Source organism: Cavia porcellus, unplaced genomic scaffold (assembly GCF_034190915.1).
Source record: "Cavia porcellus strain 051 isolate PalLab524CR breed Dunkin Hartley unplaced genomic scaffold, mCavPor4.1 scaffold_28, whole genome shotgun sequence".
Taxonomy (NCBI): Eukaryota; Metazoa; Chordata; class Mammalia; order Rodentia; family Caviidae; genus Cavia; species Cavia porcellus.
In genome coordinates, this window is record NW_026947511.1 from 42,793,556 (window position 1) to 42,820,600 (window position 27,045).

The window sequence follows — 27,045 nt, forward strand, 5'->3', positions numbered from 1 at the left end:
CAACCATGAAAGTGTGGCTTAGTTTTGAAATTTCAATGCAATAAGACAAAATTAATTTGGTATTCAATTTGATGTGGGAAGCCTTAATAGGAATAGAAAGTATGACATCAATATTAATTTAGTAGAGGAGAAAGCAGATGAGTGGTTCATGTAGTTCTTGTCTGAAACTTTTCAGTTTGCATAGTTTGATGATTATGAGAATGTTTTTGAAAAAGTCACACAAAAAAACCTACAACACTGTATACATTTTAATAAAATTCTAGAAGCATGACATGATAAAAATCCTGGGACTTCTCGTACTGTTGATATGGTCCAGATAACACAAACTCACCTGTATAAAATTTTACAAACATCTTTGAAATACACGTCTTAGCTTGAGGGAGAACAACAAGCTAAGAAACAAAGCTAAGGGCTGCAGTTGTCCTGGAGAGGATTAGAGGGGTCACAACACACGGATAAAAGTCGGAGCCCCTTTGCAAGCTGGGTATTGAACTTAAGACCTCTCCCTCTCTAACATAAAATCAGTGAAAGAGAAATGGGAAAAAAATCCATCCGTGGGCATAAGGAGATGTCCGGGCAGCTTGTCTGCTTAAATCTGGATTTTAAACAGAAAGGGCTTTGTAGGAAGTGTGAGGCCCTAGGCCCTACCTATCATGGACCTGAATTCATCTTTACCTTCCTGCCTCAGTCTACTCTGAGCGAAGAAGTTAGGAAATGAACAAAACTGCCTGGGAGAGGGCAGGCGGGAGGCGAATCCATCCTGTTTGGGTTTTGCGTTTTATTTCATTGTTTTGTGTTTTGTGCTGTAATAATACCCGATATTCAAAGAGGAGAGGCTGGACTCAGCCTGCTAGTTTCTGGGTTAGGAAGTTTTGCTATGGTATTGTGGTATCATGTCCTCGGTGGGTTACTTCAGGAGCCTAAAAATGATCTAATATTAGATTGTCAGTGTATATAGTAAAAGAAAAATAGGAACAAATGAAAGCCAAATTTAGGACAGTGATAATGGAGGGTTAACTTAATTTAAGGAATAGGAACCTCTTATCCTGCCTGTAATGTTTCTTTCCAAAGTATTGGGTACCTGGGTACTTGGGTACCCAATACCGTGATTGTTTTGTATCATTTTTGTATTTGAGATAGTTGATACTAAATAGTCACATGAATTAAGATGATTCACCACATGCACAATTTAAGAGAGAAAAATTGTATGGTCTCATCACTAGTTGCATAAAAAGTATTTGACACCATTAAGCATCCATCCATATGCTGACCACACTCATCAAACTATAAGTGAACATATTTAAACTGATTATGTATAGTAGGCAAAAATGTATAATAAGCATCATTTGAAAGGTGAAATGTTAGAAGGAATAAAAAATGTATGTCTTAAGAATTATACTTAGAAATTCTAGCTAGGACAATGAAAACAAAAAAAGAAAAACATCAGTCACTACTAGCAGTTTTGTTGCTTATAAAATACACCCAGGAATATTTAGTGCCTGACAGAAGCAAAAATATTCAGAAAGTTGTTTGATACATAATCCACACATAAAAATGAATTTTAGGTACACCAGAGGCCGACAGTTATAAACTCTAATTTCACAAAATTCCATTCACAATATCAACAAAAACTTTAAAAATTCTTGATACATATTCTAGCTAACGGCACATAAGATACTTAGAGAAAATTATAAATTTTTATTGGAAGGAGTCAGCGGAGATGTTTGTTAGATTCATGGATGGTGTGGTTCAATACAGTATTGTTAATTTGATGTCTTACATGATAAAAATCATATAAGTGTGAAAAGCAACACTGGGACACTTTTAAAAGACCATATAATGGTTTGGGGTAAGATAGATTTTGAGAAAACACAAAAGCACAACTCATAAAGGAAGTTTCTAATTAAAATTATATTGAAATTCAGAGCTTTCCTTTAACCCAAAAACAAAAACCTCAAAGTAAAAAATGTGGCATAGACTGAGAAAAAATAGGTGTGTTGCATTGCATAAAATCAACAAAGCATTCACATCTGGGATATGGGAAGACACTGCAGATTAGTAAGGAAAAGGAAAATAAGTTAAGCAACAAAAGAATATGCGTAAATAATTGTCAGAAAAAGAAGCCCAGACAGCCGAGGTACAAGTGTGAAGATGGTCAGCTTCCCAGGTAATTATGAAAATCCAAAGTAGGTATCATTTCCTGCCCAGAAGACTGACAAGAGCAGCTACCTGCCAGCATCTTGAATGGTGAAAATGTGGAGAAACACATTTTTATAACTCTGATGAGTGATTTAACCCCGTGCCACAGAGGCATTTGAAATGCCCTGCTCCACTCCTGAGAAATGCTAGTTCCAAGCGTACACCCAGGAGTCCTGGGAAATTTCTCACATTCTCAGCAGAAGTAAAGTCCTAATTGCTCATCACGAGACACACAAAGGAACAAAGTGCATTCATAAACATTTATGAACAACAACCGCGGAAAACAACACAAATAACTTCAAAAGCGGAAGGCAAAAAAGCAAGCCACGATTGCACACCATAACGTAGCATTTCTATTTTTAGTTGATGGCGTGGAAAATGATACCATGCTTTACGTACAGGTGCACCCGTACATATGGAATAGATGTACAAAAGCACATAGGGATGTGACACCCCTAAATGCCTCAGCCTGACCCCTCGTGAAGGATGGACAGGAAACAGGAATAGCGGGTTCCAGTTGCACGTAATGTTTTGTGTGTTAAAAAATAATTCCAGAAGTATTTCGACCAAATTGAAACTTTATATAAAGCGGCTGGTAGCTCCAGCGGTGCCTTTGATATCATTCTCTGTCCATCTCATTCTCTACAAGCTGACATTCCCATGCCCTCCTTGCCCCCCGCAGATGATTATTCGCCTGCAGAAGGAAGTCCAGGACCTGAAGGAAGAACTGGCCATTGCCACCGGGGAGCAGAGGACAGAGGCGCTCACCGAAGAGGAGCTCCTGCAGTAAGCTGGCGCCCCTCTCTTCCTTTCTCTCTCACTGTGAAAGTTTGGGTTCACTTCCCTGGTGGCCTCAGCATTAGGGATTCACCTCCAAGCAGTCCGTCCCCTGGGATGATCCCAAATTGTACTGAGGTGCCAGTGAAGGGTGGTGGCTTTCCATGAAAAGCTGTAGAAGGCTGAGTAATAGCCATGCCAAACCATGGGTCTCAGATCCAACAGGGATTCTTTGGATGCTACTGTGTCTTTGGATGCTACTGTGAGCTCCAGTTTATCCCAGGCCAAAGTAAGTGCTCTCCCTTAGTAACCGGATGGCCCAAATATTATGGTTCAAACACTGGAGCAGCGAATGAAAGCGGGTATGCAGGACCTCACAGAGGTGCGGCGTCTTTCAGAGCCTTTAGATTTGCAGCCATGTGGCCTATCGGTGACACAGTGTGGCTTTCCTTTTCTCTCTGATCCTGGGCATGGTGGTGGCTTTCTTGCGGCTTCCTGCTACTTACCAAGCGTTTGTGCAGCGGTGATAATGGATTTAGAAGGCTCTAAGTCTATTTCCAAATAAGAAATAGGGCTGTGTCAGCTTTCCAAAGATAAGTGTCATTTCACCTAATTCTCCTGTCAGAAAAAATGGTAAATAGTCGAGGCAATAAAAGTGGCTTTCTTGGGGCTGAGGGTGTAGTCTAGAGGTAAATTGCTTGCCTGGCATGCACAAGGCCCTGGGTTCAATCTCCAGCATGGCAAATGCAGTAAAAGCAGTTTTCTTTAAACTACTGTACAGTTACCCATGAGATGCAACAAAGCTGGAGAAGCCTCGGATCCTAACCCAGAAGCTTTCCTACAAAAGTGCCTTGAGCTCTATTAACAATTAAAGTGAGGCGCATTGCCCCAAACTCACCTTGTTAAGAATTGCATGTCATCTCTGAAGTAACGTGGGCTCTCCTTGAGGCTGAGAACAACCGACTGAGTTTTCCTTCATCCCTCTCCCCTCACTGAAGACATCTCTTCTGCATTTTGATCCAGCCAAGAAAACGAGGCCACTCTAGGCCTTTCCACACAAGTGTTTAACCTAGGCAGTGATTGTGCCGAGCGGCCTAACAGGGTGATACAGACCCCCAGACATCTGTAACACAGAAGCTCCCAGAGCCCTCGGACTGAAGGGGCAGTGGTGCTACCAATATCCAAGAGCTGGAGCTGGCTGCAGCAGTTCAACCTGATCACTGGGGTTGGACACCAGTGGTGGCCACTCGTGGAACACAGGTGCTCTTCAAGACACTGTTTAAGGGACCTCTTTGACCTGTCTTATCCCTTTTCAGGTTCCCTTGGCTAAAGTTAGTTGGAAGCCAGTTGTTACAGGGTCAGGAGATGCATTTTCCTGAGGTGCAGAGTGAAACAGGGGAAAGATGCGAACTGGAGCTCAGCACAATGTATCAAAGAAGTGCCAGCATCTTCTCTGATTGCTGTGTACCTTATATGCTGCTCCAGAGACTCAGTTTAAGGGTAGGATTTTCAGAAGAGTGATTCTGATGTATCAGGCTAGTTTGTCCTGCACCAAACCCAGATCATACGGCTGATGTGAAGAAACCTATGCATCTCAGCCACACCTGCCATCCAGAAGTAGATTTATACAGGGACTAAAGGATCCGAGCGAACGGGGGAGAGGAAGGGGTGGGCAAACACAATGAAGACACGGTGTCGCACAGTCAAGGTCCAGGTCCGGAAGCAGGGGAACGCTGGGGTGGGAGCAGGCTGCGAACAGCTCATGAGTATCCAGCAGGGCTGGGACATGGGGGCATTGGTCCTCTAAGTTCCTGTGCCCTCCCCCTACACAGGGTTCAGGATGGGGAAATAGGGAAGGACCCGGGTCACTGTCACAGATAAGCTCTGCGTGGCAGCTGGGGTCCTCAGCTCTGCCACCCGCCCATCTGCTGTTCTCACTGAAAACAGTGAAAAACAGAGCAGCCACATCCGCCTCAAGCCCCTGGAGCCTGGCTGCCTACTGGGAGCCATCTTAGGAGGCTGAACCCACAATCAGGAAAGCTGGAAATAGCAGCTGCAGCCTGAAGTCGGAGAGAGACAAGAGCAAAAGGGATTTACAACGCACAGCGCAGAGAGCTAAGCTTTCTGAGAAGAGCGTTATCTTTAGCAAAATAAAATACGGTGTTACATTCATGAAACAAAACCAGAATCAAAAGGAGATCTTGGGAATGAAAACAGTGTACTTGCTGCCATTGAGAAATTAGTAGATGGCTCAGTTGCAGAATAAAATAAAATTTTAAAAAGTTGCAAATTAGTGAGTTGGGACAATCAGGACTAAGGAATTGTAGCCAGAGTGTGAAATGAAAAGATAAAGAGAAATCTAAAATAAAAAGACACAGAGAGTAGCTCCAGCTTTTCCACATTTAATGATTGAAAATTTGCAGGGAAGAAAATAAAGATAATGGAAGAGCCAATAGCTGAAGACATAAGATAATGGAAGAGCCAATAGCTGAAGACATAAGATAATGGAAGAGCCAATAGCTGAAGACATACTATCTAGGAACTTCCTAGAACTAAATAACAACCACAAAAGAGACATAAAACTTCAGAATGAGAGTTTCATCAGGTACTAAGCTGGATTGCAGAAAATGTTTCCTATCTTAAAAGATAGGAAAGAATCTTAAGGAAAAAAATTAGCAAAAATTAAGAATCTGATTTAGATCAGACTTATCGGCTGCTCTGGAAACAAGAATTCCAGATGCAAAACAAACAGAAAAGCAAAACCAAAAAGCACTTTAAATGTATTTTTCTAAATCTAGCCAAATTAGCACCCAGCCATAAAGATGAAATGAAGGCATTTTGTAGACATAAAAGCTTTCAGACAGAAAGGGTACAACCCTAGAGCCTCTCCAAGAACTGCCACAGATTGTACTTTAGCAAAAAAAAAAAAAAAAAAAAAGCAATACAGTATGAGACACAGAAAGAACAAACAGTACCTTACTTATAAATCTTAAACTGTAATATTTACATTATATCATCCACTAATTGTCATTCATTCTATATTGAGTTTTTCCACTTAAATTATTAAAATACCAAGCAAATATTCTGCCCATAGGAGACTGAGAAATAGAGTGAAGACAAAATTATGGCCACAAGTGAAAATACAGAAATTAACTCCTAGACCTTGGATTGGTTTCTGTGGGTCTACAGATAACAAAAATACAAGTATAAATCTGAACAGACTCCGTGTGAAAAGTATATAGAGTTGCCGTTAGTTTTTTTGTGTGTGTGCCTTTAATTCATTTATTGTGCATCCAGCATTTGCAAACTACCATAGTCCTGAGAAGAACAAAAAGGAGGAGCTGGGTTCTGCTCCCAAGGGGCTCACAGTTTTGGGGTGATCTAGACAAACATCTAAGTAACAGTGGTGCAGTCTGTGTACATTAAGGGAACATACATGCAAAACACAGCCCCACGGAGAGGTAGTGATTACCTGCGAGCTCAGCAATCATGCAGAAGTTCAAGTGCTACTAAAGAAGGTTCAGCCTTGTTGATTCTTAATGAAACAACCGCCCTGCATTGTGTCTGATTAGTGGTTTCTGATCAGCAGTTAGAGGGAACAAATGTTGCAGACCACGCCCACCCTGCCAACACACAGGGTTTCCCAGGGATGCAGTAAATTTGGAGCTTGTTCACACTGACACTGTGAATTACTCAGATCAGTGTTTTGTTATTTGTTTTTTAAAACTGTTGTTGTCATTGTGTTTTTTTCCATAATTAGCTAGGCTGAGTGTTAGGTGACCTAAATGTTAGCAGGTTAAAGAGTCCATTATCATCTTCAAGTGAGAAAGATAAATTAAAACTGGCTGCTTTATAACACCAGGAGTGCATGCTCTGCCTTTCAGGGCTCCAGAGATTCACTCAGGAGTGAGATTCAGCTGGGTCCTCCCATTGCGTGGGGGGAGGCATTGGGGGAGAGAGGTGTTGGGTCAGGAAGTCTGCAGCTCAGCCAGGCCGGGCAGAGGGGCAAGAACGCCATGTCTGCCTCTCTGTCCCCGAGGTTCCTGGGCTCGCGCTGCCCAGCATGGCCTAAGCACCCTCGTCTCAGGGATGTTTCCAAGCATGGCCGGAAGCAGGTAAATAGATCTGATATTTATGCAACCTCCGTTAATATCCAGCCCTATCAATCTGTGAGCCGTTTCCCAGCACTTCTGCTCTTAATATAAATATTTGTTGCATTGACTTGGATGCTCTCATGAAGAGGATTTCAGATGTCAGCCTCCTGTTACTGTGATATTCTAGTTTCCTTCTTTTATTTCACCCTGGGTAAATTTGAAAAGAAACAGCTGGACGCAGGCTGCGTAGCCAAGTTAATGTTTAAGCACAGCTTCTTGGGTGAAGATCTGACAGTGATTGGCTCTGCACACACACGGCTCTGTTTCTTTGGGTAAAATAATAAGCCTTGTAGATCTCTGGCTAGGCTGGAAGCAAAGCTGCGCAGAATATTTTCTGTATCACAACATTTTACTTCTCAGATGGAATCGAGTTGAATTTCAGGACTCAAGTTCACCCAGAGTGTTCTTCTAATACGTCCAAACATCTGGGTCTTTTTTTTAAGAGGAGAAAAAAAAAGCTCTGCATATCTGTTAATCTCCCATGCTGAATTTGTTGAGTACCTATTAGAGGTTTAATCGCCTTAATTTTGGGATTTGAAGAGTATAAGAGAAAAAAAGTAATGTGAAGGAATTACAGTTTTATTGGGGGACTCTTACACAGACACATACGCACACGCAATATACATACATGTATACGTGAAACAGACAACAGGCCTTATATTAGTGGGGTGCATAAATGAACACAGAATTATAAAATTTTAATTCTGTTTTAAATTCTACCCATTTTAGTTATTTTATAACTCTGTAGACTTACAGTTGAGCGTTATGTGTAAAGTGAGAGGACTGAACTAAACACGGCAGCATCTGTGCTAGAGATAGCTGTGATGTGCGTGTTTTTTAACTTCATATCAGTTCATTACATGTGGCTTCAGCCGTCACATAGGAATCCAAGAAATGGGGGAATCACAGTAGGCGTCAGCCACAGAGCAAGTTGGGAAGCCACGAAACAGAGGTGTACGCAGCCCGGCTGACACAGGCTCTGGAAGGTGTCTGAGGGGTACAGGGGCCCCGAGACCCGCGGGGAGCTTGGTATTCCAAGCACTGGCTGATGGCGGACTGGGTCAGAACCGGCCTGGCTGGAGCCAGAGGTTCTCATTGAGGAACTGAAGACCAGGGCTGCACAGATAAAGGTGATGGGCTGTGAATACCGAACGCTGAGGGGCTAAGTGACCAGTAAGCTGATTATGGGCCAAGAATATGCAGTTCAGATGTTCAGTAAACGTTCACCAGGCCCTTCCTTTGGGCGAGGCTCCTTTCTCGGCCAGGAAGTACTGGAATACAGCAAATAAACTCCTTGCCCTCAGGAAGCTTACATTCTCGTGGTGATAAAGATAGCGTATAAGATATGTAACTGAAGTTGAGAGCATTTCAGACAGCAGAAAATGCAAAGAAAAAATTAAGTGAGAGCTGTGATTTTAGTAGGATGCCTTTGAAAGAACTAGCAGATAAGGAAATTGTGTCTTGGTTTTTGTTTGTTTGGGGTGTTGGTTTTTTAGGAGGTTTTGTTTGTTTGTTTGGTTGGTTGTTTGGTTGGTTGGTTGGTTGGTTGGTTGGTTTGGGTCAGGGCTTGCAGTGTAGTTCTGGCTGGCCTTAAACTCACTGTGTAGGCCAGGCTGGCCTGGAACTCATAACAATCCTCCTGCCTCAGCCTCCCAGGGGATGGAATTACAGGCTTGTACCACCACACCCCACTTCCTGGATTCTGGAACTTTAGAAAAAGAGTTGGAACTGAAGATTTAAGGTTTGGAGTGGTCATTATTGAGTTGACACATTGCTGAGGTCAAGACCAAGGGTCAGCATGGAAAGACTGTGATCTATTTGAAGTCAGGAATAATCATTGTCCTCAGGATACTATTTCCTACATCGGGCTTCCTCTGGGGGCTCACCAACTCCATTTCTCTTTTTATTTAGCTGCAATTTATTCCCTTTCCTCACGTCTCTTTACTTTAAATATTCCATTCATCAGACATTTAACGATGGGAGGGGGTACTCTAAATCTTTGTGACTTAAAGTAGTAATAGTAAATCATGTAGGAAAAGGAGACCTTGAAGCTTGATGAGGAATTATCATGTATAACCTCGGAGAACATATTTACTAACGGAGATAAAATTGACAAATTCTTAAAGGACGCAGTTTACCAAGGTTTACTGAAGAGAAATGGAGTGTCTCAATACTACTAAATCTGTATCAGAAGCTAAATTTATGGTAAAGAACGTCCAGCCAAGAAAACTATAGGCAGAGACATCACAGCAAGTTCTGCCAAATGTCTAAAAATACATAACACCAGTTCTATGTAATCTTTGGTAGAAAATAGAGAAAATTATTCCCAATACATTTTATGAGGCCAGTACTTCCTTTATATAAAAAACAAAAGAAATAAATTACAAGAAAACTACAAACCAACATAAATCTTTAACAAAATCCAAATTAAGTACAACAAAATATAAAAAAAGGTCATAAATCCTGACCAAGTGGAGATTATCCCAGGAATGTAAGACTGACTTAACATTCAAAACTCAATCAGTGTAATTCATCATATCAACAAATCAAAGAAACAGACAAAGCTTTTGATGGAATTCTACATCCATTCTGGGCAGAATTCTTAGCAAAATAAGAAGCAGCAGCAGCTCCCACAATTTGGCAACATTTACCTATCTTTATTATAATACTTAACAGTGGAGGAAGGGATTATTTCTCCCCCAAATCAGAAACAAGACAAGGATGTCTTTTCTACTACTTAAATTCAAAATCGTACTGAAAAATCTGTACAGGCAAAAATAAACATATAAACAATGGGAAAAGAAATAGTAAAACTATTTACAGATAGTATGATTTCTAATACAAAACAACAAGAGATCTATAAAAAGTTGCTGTAACTAATAAAATGAGTGTTTGAGGTTGTAAAACACAAAGGTGATATATCAACTCTATTGTATTTGTATATAACAATGAACAAATTAGAAGCTGAAATAAAAAATCATTACCATTAGCATCAAAAAATACAAAATACTTAGCGATAAACCTCACAAAATATGCACAATATTTGTGTGCTTACAACTATAAAACATTAAAGAAAAATTTTAAACTACATAAATATATACTATGTTCATGGATTGAGTTTTTTAGTGTCAGGGTGTTGGCTCCCCCTAAATTGATCTATTGCTCTGCTGCAATCCCAATCAAAATTCCAGCAGGCTGCTTTTCTAAGTGGAAACGGAAAAACTAACTAAAGTTTTCATAATTGTAAAGGGCCTAGAACAGTCAAGACAATTTATAAAAGAGTAACACCTATACCTTACCCTGTGCTATATACAAATATTTATTCGAACTGGATCCTAGGGCTGGGGACACTGAAGCCGTGGTGGCCCTGGGTTCAGTCTCTAGCAGCACAGGGAAAAAAAGATGGAGGAAGAGGAGGAGGAAATGAAATGAACCAAATCATAGACATAAATATAAAACTTCTAAAAGAAAACATAAGAGAAAATCTTTGTGATTTTTCATATGAAGTACAAAATATAAAAGAAAAAATGATAAACTGAAAATCTGACTGTAAAGGTTTGCTCTTTGGAAGACTCTGTTAAGAAAAAAGTTTAAAATAATGTATTTTTGTTCTCAAAATATTATTTTTAAAACACAGATCTGACAACAGACCTGGATCCAGAATATTTACAAAATGTGTCACACCTAAGTGATAAGAAGGCAAACAATAAAAATGTGGGCGAGGTATCTGAGCAGACCTCAGGTCAGAAGATGTACAGATGGCAACTGAGAACACCCAGCTCATCACGGATCGTTAGGTACATGAAATTAAAATGCTGAGACACCGCTATCTAATTATTAGAATAGGTTTTAAAACCGACCCCAGCAAGTGCTGATGAACTTAGAGCCCCACTGTGGAAAGACAATTTGACAGTGTCTTGCAGTATGAACCATGGGTAAGCCTTGCAGAAATGTATCCATGAGAAATGAAAACACAGCCCGCACAGAGGCCTCTACCTGCGTATGTACCGCAGATTCGCTGTCGTTATAACCTCCCAGAACCGAAGGCAATGCCAGTGCTCCCCAACAGTGAGCAGCTAAGCAACCTGTGATAGCCACGGGATGGAATCCCACTCGGCAACGGAAATGGAGGGGACCACTGACGCAGGCACAGTGCGGGTGAAGCAAAGCATCACGCCCACCGACCTTTAAAACCCATCGCCTGACTACTTGACAGGATTTATTTTTTATAGTAAGTCTTGGCAAAATTAAATATTTAAAACTAAAAATAGTTTTAAACCAGCTATTGGTATAATAAAACCCAAAAGCAGAATTTGCTTCGCAAGGGCACATTTGTACTAATAAAGCTTCACCGATGTCCAACCTTCACAGAGGTGCAAATAAATACACCAAAAGAAGAGCCCTAAATCTCCACTTCCCATCAGGTAAACCTCACTCTGAAGCCAAATGAGTTTAGATCTGTGTTCACAGTATGTAACAGACAACCCTGCGGTGGGCACCGCTGGAACCACATTGGACCTTTCACTGGGGAAACGTTGCTGTTCATGCCGGGCCCTCAGGAGCCCGGCCAGCGGGGGCCAGGAGTAGAGAAGCACTCACAGCACCCCGCGAGGACCTGCTGGGCCGGGCACTTGGGGAGGGAGCAAGCGCTTAGAGAAGGGCAGGGAACAGAGGAGAGGAAAGACTTTACAGAGGAAGCCACCTACAGAAAGGCCGCCTCTGCTTCCCGGCTGTTAAAGCCAGCATTCAAAGGTAACATCAGGAGAAGTCATTTCCAGCACATTCAGCTCGCAGATCAAACCTGCTTTATTGGCTAGTCTACTAAAAGTTTAATGGGGTTCAGTCTCCCAATACGTTCGTGCTGGATTTCAGCCGTAAAATAAATTTCAGCTGCAGGTTTAGTGGCTCCTTTGAACCTGAAGTTTGAGAACTTGTTCCCAAAACTTTGGAACAGAATAATTAAAATCAGAACCATCTCCATTCAGTTTGAGACCCACCATCACAGCAACTCTTCAGTTCCATAAAGTGACTCTCAGGCTGCCTCAAAAATTAAACAAATAAATATCCTACACACATGCGTTCAGATAGCCTCGTGAGAATCAGACACCAAAGCGCTCTTCATGGAGAGTCTACTGTCAGCATGTGATCTGGATCAATAGTGCTTTCTGCTTTTTATAGTCACTTTATTGTCACCGGCCTCCAAAGTGGTTTTAATTGTGAAATCAATAGTAAAAGCATTATTTCAAAGGGACGTGTGCTGCAGGGGTTTAGTAATATGACAAGCCCTCCTGGTTGCTCTCTGAAAGTGTCTTCCACTGCAGAGGAAGGAAAAATGTACCTAAAGAATGAGAGAAAGACACAGACAGACAGACCCAACGTTTGCCCGCGCAGGAAGCTGAACAATCCCTTGCAAACTGTGGGAAGCAAGGCTCCACTCTGTCCTCCACAGGTTGCTCATTAGAAAATCAGGAAAGGCTGCACCTAATTTTCTTGTCATTACAGATGAAGTTCTGCAGATAATAACGTCCACCCCTCACTCTCCAGAGCCCCTCCTGTGACCTGCTAAGGCCCAGACTGCCCGGCCCTGCGCAGCTCCGGGACTCACTTCCTCACAAGCATCCCTCCGTCACCTGGGCTCCCTACTCCCCCACCCCAACCTTTCTTCTCCCCTCATTCCTCAGCTGTCTCTATCAGAGCGACCACAGGGGCCACCTTCTGTAAAATTCACCTTCGCCTCTCACTCTCTTCCCCTTTGCTGAGCTATTTTCTTTCCTAGCAGTGTTTAATGTCCATCAGCAGCTTTCAGCCCCGCTCCAGGAGTGAGCTTCCCGAAGACTGAGACTCCAGGTGACTTGGGCACAGTGTGTCCCTGCACCCTGAGACGGCACTTGACGCACGAGAGACTCTCGATTAACACTCATGAGTGAATTAGTGCACAGTCTTGCAGGCCCTTCTCTTGTAAGTCGGTCATTGCAAACCTCTTGGGCTTTGTCCCAGGCGCTGATTTGGTGTGAACAGGGGTCCTCGGCACCTGTGTCTGATGACAGACATCCCTTCCTGGCATTTAGAGTCGGTGTGCATGGATTTGGTTTGCACTGAGTGTTAGGTCTTGTGGATTTCATCTCACAAGCACGAATGACTAGAGAGCTTCTGAAATACTCAGAACTTTCCCCAGCACTCTTCTTTGAACTTTTTAAGAGTCATTAAGATCAAATAGAGGAAATATATTGGAATGGACTGAAAGGCTGGCCAGGAGGCTGGCCTTCTAATTTCCACTCTCCTTGCAGCCTAAGGAAATTAGCAGATTTAAGAAGTCTCTCTTCTTCTGTGCTTCACTCTTATAATGATGTGTGTACCAATTACTTCATCTCTGCAGATGCCAGCTCCTTCTCTGCTGGAGAGAATAACAGTGATCCTCAGCTCGTGCTGCTGCCTATTAGTCCACTCTTCATCCCTAGGACAAAACATTGACATGAGCGTCTTAAAGGAGGAAGGTTTATTTTCGGCTCATGACTTCAGAGGTTTAGTCCATGGTCAGGTGGGTGCAAGGCAGAAACATCACAGCGGTGGGAGCTGCTCGCTGCTTCATGGCAGCAGAAGCAGAGAGGCCAGGGAGATCTGTGCAGAGGGGAAGGAGCTGGGGAGAAGGGTGCACCTCCAGAGTGCACTCCCCCACCCAGGCCCTGCACCCCACCCGGCACTACCATGATCCAGTCACATTCCAGAGTCCCCACCTCTAAACACAAGAGCCTGCTGATGGACATTTTGAGTCCACACCATAACAAGTCGTGAGGAGGAACGCAGGAGTAATTCATTCTCAGAACACACTACCTGGCCCGTGGCTGTTCCGCCAGTCTTAGAGAATGCTGTTTTTATTTCTCTGAGATTCCTCCATGCAATTTTCATTTTTGCTGACAAATCCACTGCGCTACATTTTGTCACTGGCAACAGCAAAGTTGCCCTCTGACCCCTTCCCTGTCACCATGCTTTCATGTCTCTCTTTAAAATTTGCACACACTCAGGCATGCACACACAGATAACAAACACGGAGAGAAAAAACCCAAAAGTATTACTAGGATTATTTTAAGAGATTTTTGTCTTAGCTCTTTTACTTGGCTGAATTTCCTAAAACTTCTGCAGAAAAATAAAGGTTATCTCTAAGAGAGACTAATGTCACTTGACAATTGTATGCTTCCAAGTGACTAAGTAATATTGTTTAACTGATGAACAGGCAGGAAAAAATGCCCTGTTTTGTTAACTCTAATTTTACATTAAGCTTCATAGCTAAATTAAAAACAAATATTCTTCTTGGCATATAGCAAATTATTACACAACGGGCATAGTTGTTCTGCGATCTAAATTACATCTGCTTCTGGAATGTTAGCTTTGAATTATTTTCATAGTTAATATTTGTGTTGTTTTGTGTATTTGCACTGCAGTGTTATGTATTTTTAATCAGTCATCTCCGATTGTTGCTTTTCTTATACCCTGGATGTAAGAAGGCTGAAAAGGCTCAAATAAAGCAAAAACTATAAATTGCTGGAATGGAATGTTCATAAAACGCTTCCAAATTGGAGCTGTTTGCTTTGCATCTCAGGGTCTGCTCCCTTAACTGGAACAGAATTCCACATACTCGCTGGATAAGAAAAATTGGCCAACATTCAAAAATAAAATAGCAGCCTGAGTCACCGAGACAACTGATACATCAACTTTATTTTCCTACTTAAACTAAAATGGCAAATTTCTTTTTAAAACAAATCTTTGCACATATGTGTCTGTAGGTTCATACAGCATAATACACGTAAGTGGATAAGTGGAACATACTCACTGTAAAACTCCTACAACTACACATGGCCATGAAGAAGGACACAGGCCCATGTCCACGTCCGTGCCGTATCTCAGGGGGTAGGAAGCATGCCGGGGCACAGCACAGACTTTTTACGCGACAGCAATGTGGGTGAGGACTCTTTCTCCTGATGACTTTCCAAGGGGCTGAAAAATGTCGATCCAGCTCTGAGATGCGGACTGCAAGCCTCTGTTCCCTCTCCCACCCTCCTCTTCAGGATTCTCGCCAGCTGGAACCCTCGGCCTCTCTCCCTGTGCAAGTTCAGCGTGCATATTTCGTTTTAATACCTCTCTGCTTCTTTCAGGTAGTGCCCAGTTGTTTGTATTTTGAACTCTCTGTTCCTTCTTCCCAATGCTGAACATGTCAACAAAACCTTCTGTTTTCCATTTTCTTAATTTAGCTTTTCAACATCTGCATAATGGTTGTACTAAAACTACTCGAACATATTATAAAATTGTTAGGGAACACCACAAAGTCTTATAAATGGCCAAGATGAATTGCATTGAGATTTGTTGTCGTTGTTCCAGAAAAGATTTTGCTGGTTCACTTGGGTTATATTTGTTTGTTTGTTTGTTTGTTTGAGGTAGGAATGGTGCTAACTTTTTGCGTAAATTTGGAACCTAACTTTTTGATGTATCTTCTAATTTATCTAATTGGCTTATTAATCTGTGGACCAAGGAGAGTGCAGAGGGAACAGACAGTCTTAGCTTCATGTCCGGAGGTTTGTGGGAGGAGGTGTTAAAGATTTCTTCTTTTATTTGATTCTCTAGCCTTGCTTCCCCTGAAGCCAGAGACTACCCCAGTCTATCCCAGGGCTTTCACCATCAGGCTGAGTGTTACTAATACCTCTTTGCACTGCACTAGAAGCTGCCAAAGGAGCAGAAGGAGCATAAAGCTTGTTGCGTCTCCAGATGGTACCTGTGAGGATACCTGGTCTCTGCTTTTGAAGAAGCAAATGAAAGATGAACACAAGCAATGACCAGATATAAAATGGGCAGTAAAGACCAGGAATGTGAAGACGGTAATGAAAGAAAGATTAATTACTTACCCAAGTAACTGTCTGTGTAGATCACTTTTAAAATAAAAGTAAATAACCTGATTCAAGAATTGTCCATTCACAATGCCAATAGATATTGGCAGACCCTTGAACTGCTCCGAAGCCTAGGTTTAGATTCTTTGCTCATTTTTCAGCTTTTCTGTGCCATGTAGATATCTATCTCTCTGATACTAAGGCACAGATTTGAGAACATGGGATAAAAGCCAAGGTTGTAAAAAAAAAAAGTCATTGTTATTAAAGAACTCTAGTGCAGGACACTGTGCTGATTAAGTAATGATGCTTTGAAAATAGAACAAAAGATGATTTATATTATTTATTTGACTGTGAGATAGTATTATCTGTGAATTCAGCTGAGCACTGGGACAAATTCTACTTCTTTTCAATTTGATACCTATTAGAAATGATGGTTTGACACTGTGGCAGGGTCAGAATTGTCTCCGAATACCATGAAAATCTGAGTTGAAAATATATACCCAAAATAAGTCCACCACGAGGAAATGTAAAACGTTCCCATGAAAGTATTTAGCATTTCCTCTTCGTTTCCAGAAAACCCATGCCCAAGCATCCATGGCCCTTCTCCTCGGGCATGCCCAGGCTACAGTGGAAGCCCGCATCCCACCCTGACTGCCCTAGTGAATAATCCATGCTTGTTGCAGCTGCCCAGGGCTGAGACGCTGCGCACGGGGATGACTTGAGCATGGTATCTTTCTATTCTCTCTTTCACGCTTTTCATCCTTTACTGCCACCCTGCTGGCCTTATTTCCCTAGTGGTTCCCTTTGCATCTGTTACTAGCTGAGCATATTTATGACTTTCGTCATCCTCAAAAATGTGTCGTTGTCCTCAGCGTCAAGGTAGGTACCACTGACTGGCACATCCACGGCTTTCTGGAGAAGCCACATTTCCCCTTCTTCCGCACGAGCCTCCTCCTGTCAGTTTCTTCCCGGCTGGCCTCCTGCACAGTGTGTTTCACAGGTCAGCTAGCATGCGCTGGGCAGAGCACAGGACTGCACACACACTTCTCTTTCTATGCAGAAACCCCTCCTTGGGCTTTGCAGCCACCTATTTCCACCAGAGACCTTTAGCCTGTTTCCCTGGCTGGGCAGCCCTGAAAGCATTTTTACAAGCTGTTTTTATGGGTATGCTTTCAGGCCAGTAAGCTTACATTTAGAAATTTATCCTTGAGGACACATGTACAAAGTTGTATGGACAATAATGTTTATCACAACACCATTTAAAGTGGGAAATTGGGTCTTGGTCCATTTAAAGGACTCTCATTCATCTCCCTGGATGGAGACATGTCAAGGCTATGTTGTTACTTTTTTAAAGCTTTATTATGGTATGCTCTCACTTTTGGGACAAAAGATACACATACGAGCATGTCATATTTTGTATTTATAATTAGGTCTGGAAAGTAAACACCAAAGTTTCACAGCATCATCTCTGGGATCCAGGATGGATTCTTTCATCTTCTGTATTTTCTAATCTGTTTGCATTGGGCACTTACCAGTAGAGGATCAAATAAAGGTAGTTGAAAATATTTTAAAGTTATTAAAGTGAACTGTTCTCTACCTCATAATAGTTTGCATAAGTTATAAGGAAATAACTCAGCAAAGAGGTACTTATTATCATGATATTAGTAAAGAACAATTTATTCAGCATTACATCCAATATATATATATATATATATATATATATATATATATATATTCTAACAAAATTTTCACTCCATGAGACAAACAGCATTCACCCAGCAGAACTGGAATCTTGTTTTGTCTATGTCCAGACTCCCTTTTTCCTGACCCTCGAGCCTTAAAGATGTGAGGATTACAGTGGCAACTTAAGCATAAATCCTGCCTCGAATCCATGTTCTAGAACTGGCACAGTTTTTCCATGCTGATCAACATCAGAAACTAAGTCCCGTCTGGAATTCTGGGTTTTCTTCACCAAGACTCCTTCTCTCCATGTGAGGCAGAAGTGCTCTCTCCTGGGATGTCTAACAGGACATAAGGCCTTGTGTCCGTCCCCTGGTGAGAGAGGTATCCTTTTCCTCCGAGGGATAAAGTAAATACCCGCCCACTGCCCTTGGCTTGTTTTGTGTGTGCGTTAGACATGTATTAACCAGCGCTTGACTTAATATCAGATAGTTTATGTTGAAGTGGCCACAGCTGATAAAACCCAAGGGTTCGTGCCAATAATGAAATTCCTCACAGGTCAAGTAATCACAGGGCCACTAACCTAGGAGGCATGTGCCAAAAACACAGAGATAGAACCTAGCTTTTCTATCAGTCACCCTTTTGGGTCAAATAACTGACTTCTCCGAAGTTTATCCCTTCATTCTTCACTGTCATCAGCCACAGAGGAAAAGTGGAGGTGGAGGGTCATCTCGATTTGGTCAGTCTCACTGAGGCCAGCGCGTTCTGACCCAGCTTCCCTAGAACACAGCCCACAGCCAGAAGCTCAGGCAACTGCAGGGAACCCTGGGGAGCTTCCTGCGGAGGCTGGTAAACCTGGGACACCAGATCCCCTCCAGGGGCTCCCCAGGGGACTTTCTCCTGCCTGTGGCTTCCTCGGCCTCTTCTCTGGATGCTACCAGAACTGTCTTCCACAGCTGAGCTGGTCTTTGAACCTCCAAAGCATCATGTTTTCACCTCACCGGGTGAGGAAAGCAGATTTCACACTATTTGTTTCTAAAAGATTTGAGTTTGATATTCGTATTTCAGCATCCCAAGTGCTCATTTCTTTACAAATAGTGACTTAAATTCATTTTTATAGCTGTTCCTTGCAAATAATGGCAAGGTTTGTAACAGCCTCGTGTGAGAACTCATGTATGCTGCTGGGGCACATAGCTTTTGTTTCTCAGTCTGGTTGTCTCTGACACATGTAGCCCCTGTGCACTTACAATGGCCATGTTTTTTGGTTTGATTGCAGACTATCTTGGTTACTTTTCTCTCATTGTTGAGACAAAATACCTGGTACTCAAAGAAAAGGTTTATTTAACTTACAGTTTGTGGAGGTTTCATTCCGTACTCAGCTGGCTCCAAGGCAGAGCAGTGTGACTGAGGGGAACCATCATGGTGGCTGCAAGCAACAAGAGAAAAAGGGGAAAAAGGGCAAAGCATGCCTTTTCCCTCCCTTATAAATGTATGCCAGCTCCACTCCTGGGCTTGTGCGGCAGTCACACCACCAATCCCAGCACTAGACAATAAACCAATCACAAACGCTAGACTCAGCTGCCTCCATGATTGCATGAGGCTTGAGGGCCATCCAAACACAAACCGTAACACAGACCTTTCGTTCACTGTAAGGATAGATGATCTGCTCCATCCACAAGTGCCCACAATCAGCTTTTTACAATGCAGAGGCAATTGCACAACCTCAGGGCCATATCAGTGCTATTCTCATTGCCTTAGCTGTTTCTAATCCTGTGTGCTCAAATCGGTCCAAAGCAAGAAATTCTAGAAGACCTGATTTGAATTTTTAAAAAATGCTTAGCCAATGACTTCTGCAAAAATGCCCCTTAAAATCCACCTCCCCAGGCCACCACATGTGTGTTAAAGAAAATGAGGCCTTAATACTGGACTGGCAGAGTAGGGGTGACTGAGGGGAACTGCTGACAGTCGCTGGCCCTAGACAGTTTCAGCTTGTAAAGGAAATAAGTGTGTGACTGTCTGCAATATGGGGTAAAAATTATACCTCTTGCAGAAATGCTGGGGCAATTGGAGGGGGCAGAAATTAAGTTCAGAAGAATAGAGATGGCTCTTAGCAGATCCATGAGGCAGGGCAAGATTTATAAAAACAAAGTTGCATCAGGGAACATTTCAGTTAGAGGGTTCAATATGACCAAGGCTGTGTGTCTGGTTTCCTTATTTTAAAGATACATAAACAGATCCAGAGAAGTTGATGTGAATTGCAAGGATTTCTACCAAGTTGGATGCTTGCCTGAGAAAATCAGTCTTCACAAATTCTAGCCCCCTAAGGGCTCTAAACAGTTTTATAACTCTCTGAATTATTAGCTTCAAAATCAATCAAAAAGGTAGTGCATTATTCCTGTGGAACCATTTAGATGCTGTAGGCAGTGCTTGGAGGACTTTTTCTTCTTTCAGAAAAGAATGGTAACATTGGCCTAGCTTCAAATTTATTACCAGTGAATGAGTTATTAACTAGCAGCAGTCTCCGAGGCCCTCCATGGGCCAGGTCTGTACACTCCAGCCATGAGCTCCCACACATCAGCCTAGGGCTAGAAGCCTGAAGACTTTCTGGCTTTCAGATTACAGTAGCCCAAATAAAAATGCAGGATACCCACTTGAATTTCATATAAACCACAAATAATTTTTTAGCATAAATACATCTGATGCAATATTTGAAACACTATTTCAGCTTTGTTTTCTATGACTAAAGTTTTATTTTATTTGCATAATTTCCATACATATCTTTGCCTTTAAAACAATCCATTAATACTGTAGTTATAACTTTAAAAAAAAAAAGAGCTCCATTAAATGCACCTCAAAGATTTTTGTTAAGAATCCAAGAGAAATTAAGCTGAAGAGGTTGGGTGTTTTATTCATCTTTATACACCCAAGTAATGATGGATAGTCAAAAAATACTCTCTGAATAAATATAAACATTAATGACATAGAGTATTCATGACTTTTATTCTCTGTCTTAGAATCTCCCTTTATGCAAATTTAAGCCTTAAATGTAATTTTTTTCTAATGCATGTCAGTGGTAGGGAATTGAGAAACATCTAGCACCATGATCTGCATTTATCAAAGAGTTCATTGATACCACTGGGAAGGGAGACCCCCATGTCAGGTAATCCTTAATGATAACAACAACAAAAAGGTTGATGGATTATCTGCTAATGTGCTCCTAGTTCACACAGCTTGGCCCCTAGGCATGCTTCCTGAGTCCCAACAAAGGTGAGCTAAACAGCAGTAACTTCAACTTTTGTGGATTAAATATCCAGAGGTCGTTAATGGCTAATGTGCCTCTCTCTCCTTTTTTATAAGAGATCAGATCTCTGAAATCGTTCATGAGATATAATTCACTACAGATGAAGTTTCTCCACTTCGGTACAAAGTGTTTTTGGTCTTGACACCACACTTTGAAGATATTAAAACCAAAACTAAAAGCATGGCCTGCAGCTTGTATTAATTATCCTTGGGTAATTTGTGGAAGCATTTGCGTTCTTAAGAAATGGTCCTCTAATATGATTAGAAAGGTCTGTCTCCATCTCAGGACTGTGTCTGCACTTTAATGATTATTTTATTCTCAAAAATTTTAAGCACTTTAGATTCTAATTAGCTGAATAAATGAATATGGGGCACAGATAATAAAATAAAGAAGGACAAGGCGTGAATGGCCACTCTATTTACTGGAGCACGGTAGATGCGTTGGGCTCTCTAGGCCTGCACAGCTCTTTCATCAAGAGTTCAAGTACTTGCTTCTAAATTAGAAAGTCTTGAGTGTGAAAACATGAACACACACTGTCTCACTGGCCTCATTCTTTTATGCTTTCTCAGTGTTAATGCTCTTTGTGCATTGGAAATTCTTTAAAAGAAAGAATAGACCCTTAATCACATCCGAGAATGTGTGTATTTCTCTTGCTTTCCCCCACAGCCTTTTCACAGGGAAAGTTTGCATGTGCATGGAACTGGGTATTTTTTAAGACTTCCTGAAACAAATGTTTGTTCTGATTACGGTTTTATATGGGTTATGCCACTTGAAGAAGGCCCACAGTGTGGAAATATTTACTTGGGGAAATAATAAATCACAGCAATGTCTAACACCTGGTCCCTGATAGCCTGTACAAAAGAAAGCACAGCCACCAACCACTGCAAGCAGACCCATAAAAGAATGAATTAGCTCATCTCAACAGATCAGACCCATCTGGACGCAGTAGGAAGAGCAGCTTTGGGTTTTCACTGTAGATTTCATTCCAGGAACCCAAAAGTAAGTAAGGGGGATCCTTCTCCTAGCTGCTATCTGGAGAAAAAGGAACCTTCACTAGTTGTAAATTCAGTTTTTAAAATGTATGTATTAGCTGGGGTGGTAGTGCACACCTGTAATCCTGGAAACTGGGAGGCTGAGACTGGAAGATCACTGTGAGTTCAAGGCCAGCCTGGGCTACGCAGTGAGTTCAAGGCCAGCCTGCACTAGAATGAAAGCCTGTGTCAAAAAAGAAAAAAATGATGTATTATATTTGTCAGATTTGCTCTGAGAATTGTAAGGTGTTTGTTTTTTGTTACGAACAGTTCCTTGTACAGAAGTGAAAATAGACTCATGAAAATAGAAGTGATAGAAACCACTTGTGATTCCACCATTCAGAGATGATAACTATTACGATCTGGCTGTCATCCTTCAGAATTTTCAACAAATAAGTATAAATATGTATGACTCAGACTCCACTTGTTTTTTTTTTTTTTTTTTCACTGTGTTTTCATTTGATTGAGACATCCTGCTGTATCGGTATACATGGACCTCTCCAGTAGGCTTCCTGGAGCGGGTTTCCCGTGTCTTAGTCGCTCTCCTGCCTGCCAAGATGCGGTACCAGACACCCACAGCTTAACGGAGAGGAGGATTATTTTGGCTCACGGTTTCGGTCCAGAGTGGGTTGGCTCCGAGGCAGAACCAGTTTGGTAAAAGGACCTGGGCAGAGGAGAGCTGCACATGCCAAGCCAGCCAGGCTGCAGAGAGAAAAGGGAGGAGCAGGAGGGAGCTGTACCTTCCGGGTCACGCCTTCCAGGGCCCCACTTCCTGTGACCAGACCCCGCTCCTAACAGAAAGTCAGCTCAGCACCCATGAAGCCAGTAGCTTTCCAACAGCCCTACCCTGAATTCAGGCGGCTTTGGGTAGACCGTGTGAATCTGAACCATCACACTCACAGAGAGACTTGGGGATCTTTGGACCCCTCCACCTAAATATTCCATACCAACTTTTGTGGACTGTATGTATACATTCTATTTCTGAACAATTATATCGCATTTTACTTTAAATGTTGCTGATAGATTTATTGAGATAGTAGTCTTTCATCTTCCCATTCAAGAGCATAATAAAATTCCCAGTGGATTCTTACCCTTTTTGTACACTCTCTAACTTTTTACTTTTCTTAACATGCAGTAAAGTTGAAAATTCAGAGAATATTTAAGATTTTTAAGTATTACTACAGTAACAGACACCTCGCCCTTAATCCCCTCACAGTGCTCCCCCTTGGCACTGTCACAGTCACCCCTTGTTGCTGCCACTTTCTGAAGCAGGTCTGCAAGTGTTCCTTCATGAGCGACTTTACCAGATATGACCAAAAATGCACCGCGTGCGGCCGCCAAGTTCCATCCAATGGGAGGGCAGGCTCATAAAAACATTAGGACGTGTCTGTCCTCACCCACCTCATTCACCGGATCTGGCCCCAAGAGACTCCCCGTCTTCCCCAGAGTCAAAATGGCCGTGAAAAGTCAATGTTTAAATTGATTCAGTACAACCGCAAATATTTATGAAAAATCCCGTCCAGAATTGCTGCAGAAAGTAAAAAAAACCATGGGATCAGTGGGTTTGAAGCAACAGGGAATATTTTGAGGGGGATTCATGGCAATGTGTCTTTTACCATAATAATATTTTTAATATGTAAATATTCACTTTATTTTGACTATGCTTTGTATAGCTTCATTGTTTTAACAATTTCATGGTAACTTTATTTAAATACTAAGTTTTTAATATTCTTTATTATTACCTTATTGCATCTTTTGGGTCAGTCTTTACCTATCTTTACTCATCTCAATTTAATGCAGAACTCAGTAATAATGGTTATTCAATTCACATAAATTTGCTTTATATTATGTGAGCATATTTTCAAATAGCTATGTACTTTTTTTCATATGACAGAAGAAAATAATGTGTTGTCTGTACCCACAAGGATTTACTTGGTAAATCTCTGAAAAAAATATATATATATGCTTAATATATATTATATATATATATATATGCTTAATTTTTTATATGAACCAACACTGTTATTTAACATTTTCACTAAACAAATCAGCTGAGAAATGTTTACTTCTAAACTTTAATGTTGCCTACAAACTATAGAAAAATGAATTCAGAGATTAGGAACAAGGTGGGGCGGGACGAACCCACTAGTCCTTCTCCCCTGCTGGGCTGTCCAGGCGGTCAGTGAACTCGGGAAACTTCACCCACGGACTGGAGCTGTGGGAGAGTCAGCCGGTCTCTGCGGGGCCTTGTTCCTCCAGATCCCCGGTGAGCTCCTTCCCTTCCCGCGCGCACTCTGGTTCCATCGGCCGCGGCCTGGCTTTGCCTCCACCGCCTTCCTGTCCTTGCTCTGCGTCTCCTTTTGCTCCCCTGACTCCATCTCTGCACTGCCCCCCTGCTGCAACGGAGACTCTGGGGGCTCCTCAGCATTGCTCCCCTTTCCCAGCCATCTTCCTGCCCGCTGCATGCTTCTCTGAGCCGTTCCCACCGGTCAACCTCTCTCCCAGGGTCTCCCAGAGTGACTGAGGCCTTTTCTACCGCCTGCTGTGGCCGCTGCTTCCAGCCACCAGCGAATGCCCCTTGCGGTCCCCCTCCTGCATCATTCTGCTCACTCCCCAAGCCGAGTCCGCGTGTGTACGGATTTATGTAGATAAGTGGCCTCCGTTTATGTGGTGTTTGCCTATGGCAAACGCGGGGTTCAGAGATACTTGTAGCATTTAAAGTGGGAGTCGCTAATCTATCAACTGATTAATTTATATTTAACTTCCTCCTTAAGCCTTGAGCATTGTCTTTGTTTGCTTGAACACCATATAAATAATACAATTTCCTTTTGCTGCAAAAGCATAAAAATAATCTTTAGGAGTCCATTTGCAACTTTAAATCTTGCTGAGTCTTCAGATAGCTCTAAGTGAGGGTAAAGAGACACATGGAAATGATGGGGACCACAGGGCCGTGGGAGGTTGGCCGGTCCTGAGAGACCCAGACCCCAAGCTAGAGAACCCCATTCCTCTCCTGGCACCTCAGCTACCACGGCACAAATACACAGAGCTAAGGGCCCAGGAGAGGGGCGCACACGAGAGGGATCAGTGGTGGGTCCTTGGTTCTCTGTCCGCAGGTAGCAGCTAGGCCTGGGCTCTGGGAAGGCGCAGGGGGACAGGAGAGAGGGAAGGTGCCAGAAAAGGAGAGGGCCCCTGGAGGGGAGGCTGAGCCACTGTCCCCGCTTCCCCGGTACAGTGCAGGAATGAGAAATGCAGGTAGAACTGGGCAGGAGGGAGGCCTGCAGACATCTGGGCTCTGAAGCTGTGCGCTTATTAGAGGGTGTTTCAGACAGCACCCGGGACAGGCAGTGTTGAGTCCCAGCCATGCAGGGTGTGTCCCTATCAGCCAGAGGTTGTGAGCAGGAGCATTAAAGAGATCACAGTTACCCTGTCTCACCCAGGCCACAAGCGTCATCCTAATCTCTGAAGAGTAGAAAAATATAGAGGAGAGGGACAGAAGTTTCTGAGGACGTCAGCTCCTCCACCAGGTCTGAGCCCATGCATTCATCTATGACCCAGAGAAGAGCAGCTCTTCAGGATTCCCCAGAATGCCCATGGGGCCACCAGGGTACATGGGCTTGAAGAACACAAAAAGGTTGGGTCTTGATGAACTGCTGCTGCCGCTGCTTCTGCTGCCCTGTGTGGCAGAAACTGCAGTGACCAGCTGTCCAGTGCTGCCGGGCCCAGGAGTGGGGCTGAGCTCACCACTGGGCAGTGGAGCCGGCAGGGCCAGGGTGTAAGTGACCGGCCAGGGGCTGCTGAGACCCGAGGCTGCCCGGAGGCACACAAGCAGCAGGTGGTCCCTGGAGGGCAGTAGCCCAGACAGCAAGCCCAGTCTCTCCTTGTTCACCAGCAACGCTTTGATGCAGCCTCTGCCTCTCCAGGAGAAGCTGCTGCTTGGACCTGCGGCAGCCTTCTGCAATGGGCACCCGCGGACTGGCACGTAGTGGGCCTGGCTGGCCAGGAGGGATCTTCAGCACACACCTGCGGGTGTCCCCCCTGAGTCACGCACTAGAGGCTCTGCTGGCCAGTCCAGTTCTCTCTCCTTCTGCTGTGGCTCCTGGAGCTGGGTCATTTTATCTGAGTGTCCCAGGCACTGCTGCCAGGCCCCACGGGTTTGTTCCCACAGCCTAGTGCCTTCTTGCACAGTGGCGGGCATCTCTGCTTCTGTTACACAGCTACAGTGTCAGCTGACAAGGACATGGTGAGAAGTCCCAGGCTCTTCTGCCGGCTTGGGGTCCGGGCCTCCCCCACCACGCCCACCCACCCATCTCATGAGACAGGCCCCTAGTTTCAGCCTATTTCCTCTTGTTCTAAACTGCTGAGCCTTTCCGTGACTATTGAAGTTAAAATGTTTGATCCTATAAGATGGATATATACACTCTGAAGTAAGTCAGATATGTGAAAATTCGGATTAGCAAAACAAAATTAATTTTTATAACTTTCAAGAGGCTTCCTCACTATGTTTTAAAAGAGCTCGTAAAACATGTCTTTAAAGTTGCCTTAGTTTGTTTAAAAATGACTTCAAAATACTTCATGGAAACTGCATAAATGGAAGTACATGCCCCTGAATGCATATTCCCATCTTCCTTAGTCCAGAGGCAAACCAGTCTGGATTTTAATTTCAATTTTCCACGTTTGCTATTTCAGATCAACTGAAAGTATCAAGCTGTGTAAGATGCTTAGTGTGAAAGTGGAAGAAAGCCCGCCTCTGAGATAAATCTTGCAGGCAAACTCTGCAGAGGCGTCTCCTTTGTGTCGCCCAAGCTCTGACCTTTCCGGCCCCCTGAGGTTGCTGACAGGAGTCCACTGCAGCAGAGCCCTGACGTTAAACTTCACCCTGTGCATGCGAGGAGGGTCAGGGGGACACAGGGTGTGCATCCGACTTGTCACAGAGCAGGACTTCTCAAAGGATAAAGGCTTGGAGTAACCACCTTTAAGCCAATTTGGCATGGTTCTCCAACAGAATCTAATGAAAAACAAGCGTGAGA

At 43.0% G+C, this 27,045-nt stretch overlaps 1 protein-coding gene across 4 annotated transcripts in view; it reads left to right on the forward strand.

The window, feature by feature from the left end:
* Kif6 (kinesin family member 6) overlaps positions 1–27,045 on the forward strand; it is a 301,789-nt gene that overhangs the window by 123,780 nt on the left and 150,964 nt on the right. For all 4 annotated transcript variants that reach the window (XM_063238936.1, XM_003473663.5, XM_013156868.3 and 1 more), the window contains one exon: positions 2,882–2,985. In XM_063238936.1, the coding sequence (XP_063095006.1) occupies positions 2,882–2,985 (104 nt within the window). The remainder of the gene's footprint in view (positions 1–2,881; positions 2,986–27,045) is intronic.